This window comes from Falco biarmicus, chromosome 2 (assembly GCF_023638135.1).
Source record: "Falco biarmicus isolate bFalBia1 chromosome 2, bFalBia1.pri, whole genome shotgun sequence".
In the NCBI taxonomy this organism is placed as follows: Eukaryota; Metazoa; Chordata; class Aves; order Falconiformes; family Falconidae; genus Falco; species Falco biarmicus.
Window position 1 is genome coordinate 15,643,482 of NC_079289.1, and position 12,980 is coordinate 15,656,461.

Here is a 12,980-nt window from a genome sequence, read left to right on the forward strand (position 1 = left end):
AACAGACTTCTTTACTTCTAGGGTGACATCATGGACTGTTGATCTGATTGGATATTCCTTTTAAGAATGTATTTCATATTTATCGAGTACTGAGTCATGCAAAAAGACAAGAGGTTGGTTCCCACAGCTGCTTTAGTTCTCCCTTTTAAGTGGGGGAAAGTCTTTCACTTTTAGAACCTGTTGCAGTCTGTAGCATTTCAAAACACTTTTAAAGTTTACAGAAGATACGTTGAGGAGACTCCTTGTTGCTAGAATCTTCTCTGTTAAACTGTGGAGTGGAGCATGGAACAACTGAATCGCTCGTGCTGTATTTTGAACCTATGGTTTTCTTATGCTGAAGAATTTCAAGCTTTCTAATTAGGTTGCAAGCTATTTCAGTATTTTTTTACTATATGAATAGAGCTGTAGCAAGTGTTAAAGTGTAGGACTGGACATTGTAATCTCTGGATTTTGAATTCGGGCTTGACTTCCTTTTGACTCTGAGCCTTCTGCTTTGACTTTTCCATCTGAGTGTTTTACTACCATCTGTGCTAGATACTTAGGGTAGTCCTTGGTTTTTTGACACTGCCAGAGAAAGCACTAATCTTTTCTTTGAGGAAAACTTTCTAAAATCTTACCCTGTTCCCTTTTCACTTTGGGTGATGGGCCTTGTATCAGGAGAGTATAATACCTTCATGGTCCTCAAAGACGGCTTTTCTCTTTCTTCATCACCTGCAGTATTCTGTCCTGGAATCTGACTCCCATTATTCCCTTTGTAGTCAAGGCCTGTTTTGTAGGAATCTTCAGCATCTCTTGGTGTAGGATGGGTCATCTTTACAGCCATTACTTTGTGTAGTACTCTAGGTAAGAATACATTGCAAAGGTGGCATCAGGACTTTCTCTCCGCTTAAGCACCTGGGCTTCTGCTGTTCCTGCTTTGCAATTAATCCACCAACATTTTACCCTGTGCTACCATGCTTCTAGGTAGGCATTCTAATTGTCTTCTTGCCTCAGTTGTCATTGAGAACCTGACTAACATTTGACCAGGTTGAAGCCAGTTCCCTTCATGTTGTTCTCCCTGGTTGTTAAGCTTATCTGTCAAATACGCATCCGTGGTAAATCTGTGAGTTTTGTTTCACTGTGTTGTGATATTCATAGTTTCTCCCTTATCCTGTCTCATCTGGCCTGTCTTGGGGGCTTGATACTACAAGATGGTGTTTATAAGACAGCCTGCATAGACAAACGATGCAGCTAAAGTAATTTTTATCCATCTTATTTTTACTCTTAGGCATTGCGGAATATCAATCCCAGCACAGCAAATTCTCCAAAACATCAGGTAGGCTCTTAACTGATGTTTCAGCGTAATTAGAAAAATAAAAGCATTAAATTAGGCTAGCAGGGGAACTTTTGCTACATGAAGGCATTCTAAAAAAGAAAAACAAAAAAAACCCAAGCCAAGCTCTGTCATACATATTTTTGAACCACTTCTCTGGTCACAACCATAACGTTTTTAAGAGTGCTGCATTACCACAACTTTATATCAATACTTAAAAGCAAATGAGGAATTCATTGCACATTTTTTCTGCACTGAAAACAACCTTCTCGTTTAGCATTCTTGAGGATACTGCTGTTCCAATCCTGACGTCATCAAGATGTTTATTTAAAACAAACCTCCCATTATATCTAAGGTAGTAGCTTGTGACTTTCAATGTTCATATGAATGGTCTTATCAGTTTGTTTAAACAGGTACAATCTTAAAGAAGGATATCTGCAATCAATTAATAAAAAGTCACTTGAAATATTTACAATTTTTAAGCGTGTACAGTGTAACAGAATTACTTAATAATTAGACTAACAAAATAATTGCTATGGGGATATAATATGTAATTATTCCACTTTGACATTTAACAGGCTGCTGCACAGATACATTTTCTGTATAGGAAACAGCAATTCTGAAAAGCTTCCCAGGCTCAGACCAAAAGAAAATCGGTCACAATGCAAAGCATAATAAACAGTTTAATGTGGATTTTTTTTAGGCTCTTAAGAAGTTGAATATGGAGTGAATCTCTGAAAGGGTGGTTTTATGGATATATTCAGAGAGCTTCTCACTTGCTATTGCGAACAGTATTCTTCATCTACCGGTTCTTAGGACAATATTTATATTGGCTTGTGTTGTACCTTGTTTTTCTAAGAAAAAACGCTATATGCACTAGGCAAGAAAAACAGAATAAAAGAAAGTATCCTGTGTTCAGAAGCTATGAGTAGTGGTGTACTATTGCATTCTGAAGAGTACCACAAAATTTGTACATTGCTAGTTCTGTTGAGATGATCATCTTAAAGATAGGAGCATCAGACCTTAGAAACAGTACTGACACCCCAGAAAAAAAATACTTTCTCGTTTGTCAGTATCAGTGCAGCTCTAAAAATGAAGCATTGTAATTGAGATGTAATAATTTGATTAATTTAAAGATCTTTAACCACCGAATTATCTTGTTGATCAATATTAGTTCCTATTATGGATGAGGAAAAAAAAATAATCCTTAAGGATTGCTGGTATACAAGGCAATAAACAGAGAAGCACATTTCTCCACACCAGTTGGAAGCACCTTATCTTCTGCCACAATTAAGTCATTCAGAAGGGATGTTTTTCTTACTGAACGCCAAAAGTGTATTCTATGTTTTCTTGTATGCCTGCAGCCCTGTCATGTTTGCTCTTCCACAGTATCTTCTTCCTCTTGCCAAGTCAGAAATATGCAGCAAATGGAGAACTTTGGGATCAGTTTCATACTTAATAAGATCAGATTTTTGGAACTTCTTGAAATTCTGGCTTAAAACACTAAAAAGCTGCAAAACCTCAAAGGGACCTTGTTAGTAATTCATTAAATTTATACGTATAGGTCATGCTGCTTTGTTTGGGATGGGAACTAATGAAAGGCTTTAGGCAAAAATCAGGATTCCAGTTACGTTTTAGCTGGCCTTGTACCAGGCTCATCTGTATACACACCCTCCTGGGATCAGTTTTGTTAGTCTGCACTCACTAATGAGTGTTTGAGTGATCTGGTGGACAGGAAAGTAAGCAATCATACCAGCTCAGAAGTTCTGTAATAACAGATTATTCATATTGTGTAATGTAAATGTATTTTTGTGTTTTCATGTGTCACTTCAATAATGTAGTGAGCAGCCACATGTGGAAGAAGGTGCTTATAGAGAACTGCTTCTGGAAATTGTTCTCTAAGTGCTTCCTGAGGCCTTGTGCTATAGAGGCAAATATTGTCTGTCTTCTCCAGTGATGCTGTTATTGAAGTCCCAGTCTGTGCATCCTATCAAGTCATAGTCAACCTAGTGAATCTGTGAAAAATTTGTAGAAAGAACAAGCATTTCTTTGGTCAACTTTTTCTTTTTGACAGATCCTTTCTTTCCTTTGTGAATAAAATTAATGAAGTTCAGAGGAATTACCTGCTTTCGTGATGATAAAGCTGTGCTTAGAGGAAGAGTAATAGCTTGTCTTGCTAAATTTTAGATGTTCTTTTAAGGCATACTGAAAATAAAATCTTCATAGGGTCAGTGCTCTTGATTCTGGGAAGACTAAGTCTATTCTAGAGAGGGATTGTCAGGGTCTTCTATTTGTAAAGAAGTTACACGACACCAGCGTTCTTGAGCTTATCTCTAATGAAATGTCTTTTTTATATGGGTTAAAAAAACCTGAGAAGTGTTCCTTAACTTTTTAACTGGATCTCTGAGCTCTTCTTAATCGCAAAATCAAATAGGTTGGAATGGACTGGTGAAAGTCATCTAGTCCAACATCCTGCATCCAGCTCAACCTTCTCTTCCTTCTTGACATTTTGGTCTGTATAATCTGGATGCAGTGTCTTGGTTGTATTGATATCTTTGGTCAGGTTTTTTTGGTACTGAGTGTACTTTGTGTCCTTGCCAGTTTTTAATCTTTCTGCCATGAACTGTAGCATCATGTAGTGACACCAACACTTGAAGTGTTATGTATGGGAGGCCTTAGCATTTAAATACTGCCTGGAAAGATGAAACAATTGCTTAGCTTCATCTTTTGTAGCAAGTATTTTTGCTTGAATGAAATGTCCAAGTCAAAGGTGTTTGAAGGAAAAATTGTAACTTCCGTATTTACTCTATATAAACAAGAGCTATTGATACATCCAGGAAATTTGAAAATGCCAAACACTGGTCCATTTACTTGTGCTCATCATCATCATCAGTTATCTGTGAACACCTTAAAGATGCCTACCTGTCTTAGTTAAGAGATTGAGTGACTTGACTTGCACTCCATTCCCAGTAGCTCTCCTTCCGTTTCCCTGCAGTTAGCATCTGGCTATCTACAATGTCTCACCTAAAGTACAGGTCAATCAACTTTTGTATGAATCACAAAATTGACTAGATGTTAGGTAACGGATTTAATGCCTCCTAGTATATGATGGAAAGAGATAGAGGCAAATAATGTTGAAATACTGATGGCTGTATTCTAGGATGTTGTGCAGACTACTTTCCTGTGCTAAGACTGAAAGATTTCTGATTTGTCTTCTGCTAATATTAGGGTATTTGCTAGTTCAGCATACTATACAGCCGTTTAAGTGATAGGTTCCTCTATATATGCTTGCTCATTCCATATCTGCTGCTTGTTTCTAGCACTGAGTGGAGATCCCTGTCTGAGAAGCAGGAATTCCTTGCTATTCTGCTCAGTTGTGCTTTCCAACTTAACCTTTCTGTTATCTCTGTGCTGCTTTCATGGTAGTTCTGCATACCCTGGTGTGTGCTCTCTGTTCACTGTCTCCATTCTTTTGTCCTTTATATTTTATGAAGTACCTTTCATACTCTCTGTCCTGTTGCCCTGAACTTATATCTTACCAACTTTTGAGTGACATTCTGGAAATTCCCCTACTCAGTGAAGAATCTACAAAGATGTATGCCCAGTTGGTCACTGCTTGCTGAATCACTTGGATTTGTTTCAATTTTTTTTTTTTTTGCATTTCCTCTTACTGCATAAAATATAAGCATTTACAGTAGTTCCTGGGTAAAATACTATTTCAGTTCCCTATTAATTTTTTTTTTTTTTTTTTTAGTTTATCTTAGTTGGTGTTTAATACCTTTCATCAACTTAGTTGAGAAGATTTCCAGTGTTCCAAGGAAGTATTAATTTCATAGGACACTGTTACTACTTTTCAATAAAAGACTTTTTCAGTCACTTTGCATGTACACCAATCAGTCACTTTGCATGTACACCAATGCAAAGCTCTGTTACTGTCAGATTTGTGACATTTTCTAGAAAGTAAGGAAGGCATCATTAAAAACAGGTACTGTCTGGAATTCTGTACACTTGAACTTCTGTGATGTTGGTGAAGCTGGAAGTTTACTGGGGACTTCAGGTTTGTTTCGTTGGGGTTTTTTTCTTTTCCTAGTAATATGCCTTTGAATAACAAGATATACTTGTATTCAAATCTTAGTGGAAGCAGTAAGCAATAGTTGGTTTAGTTTCTTAGTGAATCCCAGTGTTGTCCCTTGAACCTCTTGTTTCCCATGCCTCTGTGTGTTATCTGAAGCTGACCTAGATTAACAAGATAAATAACTTGTCTTGGTTTCATCAAGGGTGTTTGTGGTGGGGGTGGGGGGGTGTTGGATTTTTTGAGGTTTTGTTGGTTTGGGTTTTTTTAACAAAGATAAGGTACTGAAGCCAGTCATTTGGTCTTCGAACGTGTCTTTTTTGCCAAGTGAAGATACAACCACTGGTATACAGAAACATTTTTGAAAATTACTCTTAAAAGATGCAGGAAGAAAATAACAAGTCACTTGAGCAAATTCATCGCTCTGTTGTGTCCCTTGGTTTTAATTTGCCTTACTGCTTGATATTTGATAGAGAAAATGGCCTGTGATATGTCTTATTCTGAATAGCTGTTATGAAAAGATCCAGGTTTTGGGGAAGGCTAGCTGCGACAGTGAAGAGTCTTTCCAACAAAGTTTTTGTCCCACTTGAAATTTTTGCTTCCAATTGAACTTTTTTTAATCAATTGTCACAAATAGTACCTGAAACTTCTCATTTTAGTGGAAGTAGATATTCTATCCCTCCTTTCGTTGTTTTACTCACTTGATAGCTCTCTGTACTAGTACTAAGTTTTGCTTTGTCCCTCATGGTTTTAAGTTTTCTGTTAGATGTTTCCTTGCACAGTGAACAGAAACCGTTACTGATTTCTTACTGTCCAAAATCAATAACAAAATACTACTGGAGAGCTGTCATGCAGATAAGGGAGCTAAGCACTATGTACGATACTGTAACTTGAATGTTCCAAGTAGGCAGAAATCAATTTTGTATACATTTCTCTCAGTTTTCATTGAACTGTTGGCTTGTTATTGTTAGCTAGAATATTTTACTTCATTTTGTATGCGTGTCATTGAACTGTTGATATGTTATTAGCAGGAATATTTTACTTCATTAGGTAACAAACTTGTTATTCACTGGACTACCTTCAAAAATCTTTGCAATTAATGAACAGACTTCTTTAGTCTGTGGCAGCAAATTCAGCATGTAACAACAAATCTTAGCATATTGCCTCTATATAGGCATCTGTTTGTAAGAAAGTGCTTGTATTTTAGATTGCTAAAGGTCAGTTAAGATAATCTGTCAGGTACCTGTGATTTACTCTGCATCAGTTGCACAGACCTTTTTAAGAGAGCACCATGAGCCTTACATGTAAGGCAGTACATTATGCAGTGCCATGACTTTAGAAATTAATTCAGGAGAAGACTTAACCAGCTGTCGAGAGGCTTCCTAAGCTGGAGCTGAAGGCTGCAGCTGGGGCGTTGTATGGTATTTTTTAAGCAAAATATTTGCTTCTTCATAAAATGACTTCTGACTGAGAGGTCTGGTAGACGTGCTCCGGCACACTAAACTGCAGGAGGTTTAAGACACGCGTCTTAAAAAAAGGAGTCGTCTGCCAGAGATTGCCTTAATAACAAGGCAGAACACGATGTATCTAATGTCGTTTTTTCATAATCTAGTAGCTGAAGTACTGGTATGGCTACACCACAAGACAGATCAGACACATGATCTATCAGAAAAATTATTTTTCAGCTAGGTTGGTTTTCTGACCTGTCTTAGTGTATGGCCATAGAAATGCTAGTTCCAGCTGAAGGGGGGGGTAAGAATACGCAGTCAAAGGCTATCTGTAATCACCAGTAAAAAGTCACTTTGGAATTGCCCCCGAATTATGACCCATAGTGATTAAGAGATCAAGGCACATATCTTCCTCTGTCCTGATTAACAAACTCTGCTTCTTCTAAACACTTTTAGATAAAACAGAAAATTTTGTTAAAGCATTGGAAATTTCAGCATGGAGTCAGATGTCCTGTAGAAATTACTGAGATCTTCCCTGGCCAAATTATTATTTAAGTCTTTGGTATTTATGATGAGCAGTACACTAAGGTACTACTTTAAATACTGCCTAGAAAATGCAAGCATTATGGAAAGGGAATCCTGTGTAGCTTTGAGGGTTTGAGGGGGAAGGGCGTGTTGGCTGCCATCAAAATATACAAAATGTGGAATTCAGCTAGTTTTCCTGCAAAAGCAACACTGCTGTTGTTCAGCTGTCTTGGGAACCAAGTGGTTTCTGCAGTAGTATAGCTTCATTCCTCATTGAAAACCATAGGTGTAAGTGAAACTTTATTAGTGTGGCTGTAGTTTGTTTCGTACTCTGTTGGTTTAAGTGGGAAATGTTGAGCATTGGTAGCTACAAAGTTACACAGTAGGAAAGATACTTGTATTATATGAGTAAGGTAAAAAATCAGAAGCTCTGATTCCACTTGCAGCACCTAAGCTTTACAGATCAACAAAGTAGTTTTACTGCTTGCTTGTGAATGTAGATCTTTATAGATAAATACTATTGTGTGAGTCTATGAAATACCCTGTCTAAAAGTCTGTAGAGTAAATCAGAACTGCATTTGTTGTCTCTGTCTGGTTTTTATGTCCCTAGTTGCTTCAGGACACGTTCTGTGTCTGAATAGTATTTGCAGCTCACTGCAGTGGATTTCCTGGAGTCACCAGTGCTGATTGCAGTTGCAAAACTTAAATCGTAGAAGTATTTCTAAAGCAATTGGTCAGCAGAAGATATGAGTCATGTTGACCCTGAGTACGAGATGGCCATGAGTAACAGCTTTTGCTAGAAGCAAACAAAAATTGGTGGAGGGAGGCCATCCAGGTCTGCATGGCTTTCGTGATTGCTGGCTCCTGCTGACACATCCCTGCCCTACCGGTGCTCTGAGACACCTCGGCCGGGCAGGCGCAGCAGGAGCCACGGGCAGATAGATATCAAGGGGAGGGTGAAGCAGTGGCACAGCAAAGGACTGCAAAACCAGGCAAGAAGCCAGACAATTTACAAATGTGTATTCCAATTTATGCTGCCTTATCTGTACTTGCAATTCTCTGCGTAGCATTGAGTTCGTCACCAAGTGTATACAATACAATTAATTATTACTCTAGCGGTATCACCTCTTAAATTAATTTTGCTGGTTTTCATGATTGCAACACTGAATGATTTATGTTTCCCCCTTACTCTTCACTAATTGCATAACTCCTCATTGCTGAATTCATTTGTCTTCATCTGTCCATGTGTTTTCCTTGTTTCTTTTGTACATAGCTGTAACTTTGTGGCCTCAAACAAGAACTTAAATACTTTAGTCTGAAGAAATACTGGTGCTGTAAGTCTGCCTACAGGTGTTGTGCTCTTTTCTTTCCCTTAGCAGTTCTCTCCCATTCTAGTAAAGCTTGCGGATAAAAATTTGATAGTTGAACAATATTTGGGGTAGAAATGTTACAACTGGCCCTTTTAAAGTAAATTTACCAAAAAATACCCAATTATAAGAATATACCAATTCAAGTTGAGTGACATATTATATGTTTAATACAGTAAGAACATGATACGAGTTGCACAAGGGAGTCTTTTGCCTTTCCTCAAAAACACCGTGAAGATAAATATAAAAATGCTCTGAAAAGAGTAACTTCATAAAGTTAATTTGATCATGGTGTGAATGACCTGGAACTTCATGTAAAACTTAATCTGTATGTAATTATGGGGAAAAAAAAAAAAGAATAAGGCCAGCCAGATAAATTAACACAATGCTGACCTTATTTTTAAAATTACTTTGCTTAAGGAGATGACAGATCATTTTGGTCTTTAGGTAATAACCAAAATTCAGCTTTTGTGTTAACAATAGGAATGCTAAGCTTTTATTTTCCCAGAGGTACTTAGTAAGTTTGACATACTTATAAAAGTAGGATGAGATCAAGTTATAGAAATCTAAGCCAGGAGTTTGTCATGGTTTTATTTTTCCTCCAGACTTTAAATACTTCTAATAAAAGATAAATTTTAAAGCATGAACTAAAAGCCTAGAGTTCAGATTGCTCTGTTTGGAGCTGGGAAAGGCTTGTACAGTCCCATACATTTTTTTTAAGTGCAGGAAACACATAACTTTTTTTCTTGAAAATCAATTTTATAAGGAAGAAGAAATGAAAAGACCATTCTCCAAGCAATACAACTTTAGCTTCTGTTACATGCATTTTTAATGAAAAATAGTCGTAATACACTCTTTAGGACTTGTAAAAACTTAGCTTATCTCACAGAATGTTTAAAAATTGCTCTATTTGTTTCTCAATAGCTTGTCTTTTTTGGTAAATCCTTTCTCTTTTAGACTCCCAAATGGACATAAATTTATTACTTGAATGAGTAATGGAATAAAATTCTTTTGAGGGGGAAGTGCTGTAGGTCTGCCTCCTGAATAAGTAGTGGTAATGCTACTTACAAATAGTTAAAAATAGTTGTCGTTTTGTACTTTCAGCAATGTTGTTATTAAAACAAGGATAAAAGTAGCACTATTAAGTAGTAATATTAAAAAGGCTTACTTCACTACATTGTAGTGCCAAAGAAGAGGCAAAATACTGTTCTCTCTCCAGATTTAACATCTCTCTTCATTGTGCCTTCAGTGAAATGTGATTTTTTTTCTTTTTTGGCTAGCTAGTATCTGAACTACATTTGTTTACCATACTATTTAAGTTCATATATTGATGAAACATCAATCTCTGCTACCCTGTAAGGATTTAGAAATTAAAGAAGGTAACTTCCTCATTTTTCCAAATTGCTTATTTGTTTGTACTGACTTTTTTTCTTAAGGCACAGAAGAGAAATTTGTGGGGTTTTTTCTTTCCTGGTTTCAGTAGCTCTTGAAAAGGGGACCTGTATGGATTTCTCGTGTCTCTTTCTCTTGTTTTTTTAACTATTGCATCAGGAGTCACTGCTGATTGGAAAGACCAGGCCTACCACACAATGACATACAATGTCACTTCAGTGCGTTATATACAGAAAGGACTCCGTGTTGGTTTTATTTTGTCATCACTCTTTGGGGCGCTGATGTGTGATTAAGCTCCTTCCTCAAGCTGCTGGCACTTTTGGCCCCTTTTCTTCAGCCTAGTCAGGGACTGTAGCCCAAGGAAATAAAAATGCAATGCACAGATCAAAGCAAGAAGGAAGGGAAAAAGACAGAGCATTCTTGCTGTGGCCAGCTAGTTGTAGGTATGTAAGAGCAGAGCGCTCACTGATGGACAGCTCTGCTGTCAGGGTGGAGAAGAAAGATGTGCTGTATTCCAGGTAAAAGTTTCTAGAAGCAGTGGTGCAAAATAGAAGTTATTTTATTTTTTTTATTTTTTTTTTTATTTTCCCTTCCTCCTTTTTCATTGGACTAATAGCAAGATAGAATCAGTTAAAAGTAGCTACATCACATGAAGGCAGTTTCTCAGAGAAGGGAAGTCGCAGGTGACATTTGGAGGAATTCTGGTCTCCAGAGGAGGGGCATAAAGATTATGTGGTGAGCAAGCAGTTCTTGAGCCATGTCTGGGATGGCTGCTCTTAAGACTTTCTACCTTCTCCAGATCACCATTTGGGAAGCATTCCAGGAAGAAAAACTTTTTTTTCTTTTTTCTTTTCTTCTTTTTTTTTTTTTTTCCCTTAAATGGATTGAGTCCACCTGTATATCAGCCACCTTGTATCAAGGCTGATGTGGCTGATAAAAGTTTGTAAACTTAGCTATGAAGTAAGACCTCATTATATAGTCTTTGCACTTGTTTTATTACATAAGCAAATGATAATCATATGGATAAGCAGCCTATAGAAATGATTCAAAGGTGCCTACCATCCTGTGATCTGTAAATGGGGAGTAGTATTATTACGATTTATTAGAGCAGTGGCCAAGTAAGTGATAGTGAGCAGAGAAGTGGATTTACTTGAAGTAGGCAATTGGGTGTGATAAACACAAAAACCAGTGGCATGTTTGTACACTTTCTGCAAAGGTCTGATCAACGGGAGTGAGAAAACCTTCTAGTATAAGACATGAAAACTGGTATTAAAGGAACGTGTTATGTAGAGTAATAGTCCACAGGAATGGGAGTGAAGCATATGTAGATTAGAAAAGGAAAAAACAGGTGGTAGGGAAGCATTCAACATTTGGCACAATCTGCTGGAAAATAACTTTGGGATTTTTTGAAAAGAAATCACTTTGAAGAAGAATTGGAGAAAGATTATGTTGTATCTTAGAAGTCTACCGTAATCCTTAGGCTAATAATTGAGAATGGATGAAGACCTCTCATTTTACAGGTGAGAAATACTGAGTATTGTCAATGCTGACAAGATTGCTTTTGCCTGAGATTAGCTTCCCAGACACAGCCTGGAAATCACATACTACTAATAATGGTAATAAGATAGTCAATAGATTTATTTAGCAGTCTCTACATGAAGAAAGCACAGGCTTGGTGAACCATTAATGATGTTTTAGGAGGGTTGCTTGAAGAAAATTATTGTATTTTTCACATGCGTAACTCATGGATTACCTGTTTAAAAAGGGAGAGAGAGGACACAGGAAATTACATAAGATTCTGCTTATATCCAGCCACCTTTAAATTTGTGTATTTTATGTTAAAACTTATTTTCATTAATTAGTAATTATAAGCTTTATGGATGGATTGATCCAAGCTGGTGCAGTCAGATGCGTAAAATATCTATGTAATCTAGGTTTGTAACTTCAGAAGTCCAATTACTAAGAAGTTGTTAGGGATTGGAAGAGCTTTTAAGATTTACGTGTGGGACAAATCATTGATCTGGTCAATCAGAAATTTCAAAATGTATGCCTCAAACATGAGGAGTAAATGGGAACTTGTAGGTAAAGGCTTTAAATTTTGCTGAATGAAACAAGCAAGGTAAAAAGGAAACCAGGGACTAAATCAGAAATTAAAATACAGGGGAAAAAGATACAGACATATCATAGGGGTCAGACAGTGTTAACAGTTCCTTTCTGATCTTAAGAATAGGCTTAGCAAAAGGATATTGCAGTGAACTAGGAAAGATTTATGTAAATATACAGATACTTATATCCATAAATACATTTATAGTGAAGTCTCCAATACTGGGCTTGACTGGTGGAACTTGCATTATCATTGAAGTTGGTAAAAAATCTCACTTTGTCTTTAGAAACTTCATTTCATTGTAACTGGAAACAGTATAAGCATCAATTACCTGTAATGCCATGTGTTCATGTATCTGAAAGTGCACTCAGATGCCTAACATGATCTTTCTTTCTCTCCCTCCCCCTGTTCTAGGAATTGGCTCTCCGTAGCCAGCTTCCAACAATGGAACAAGACAGTGGATCTCAAAATCCCGTGTCATCTCCTGGAATGTCACAGGAACTAAGAACAATGACTACAAATAGTTCTGATCCTTTTCTCAACAGGTTTGTAGGAGTAGCTACTAGAGGGGAAAAAAATTGATTTAGAATTCTGTTTGGTACATGTAATAGTTTATTTTGAACATCTGTCTGTGCCAAAAGCCACAGCTGTAAATGAATCTTTCCTTAAATGGCAAGTCTAGTAAAAGTTGAGGATTAAAAGCTGTCTCCTGTGGGAGGAAGTAGTCTGTTCAGACTTGTAGGAAAGTTTTTTATTCAAA

General features: G+C 37.1%; 1 protein-coding gene across 8 annotated transcripts in view; it reads left to right on the forward strand.

Moving 5' to 3' along the window:
- The window catches only part of YAP1 (Yes1 associated transcriptional regulator), a 98,619-nt gene that overhangs the window by 75,879 nt on the left and 9,760 nt on the right, over positions 1-12,980 (forward strand). For 4 of the 8 annotated variants that reach the window (XM_056328287.1, XM_056328289.1, XM_056328283.1 and 1 more), the window contains 2 exons: positions 1,268-1,315; positions 12,635-12,765. In XM_056328287.1, coding sequence (XP_056184262.1) covers positions 1,268-1,315; positions 12,635-12,765 — 179 coding nt within the window. The remainder of the gene's footprint in view (positions 1-1,267; positions 1,316-12,634; positions 12,766-12,980) is intronic. The other 4 variants (XM_056328290.1, XM_056328291.1, XM_056328285.1 and 1 more) reach the window with 1 other exon arrangement.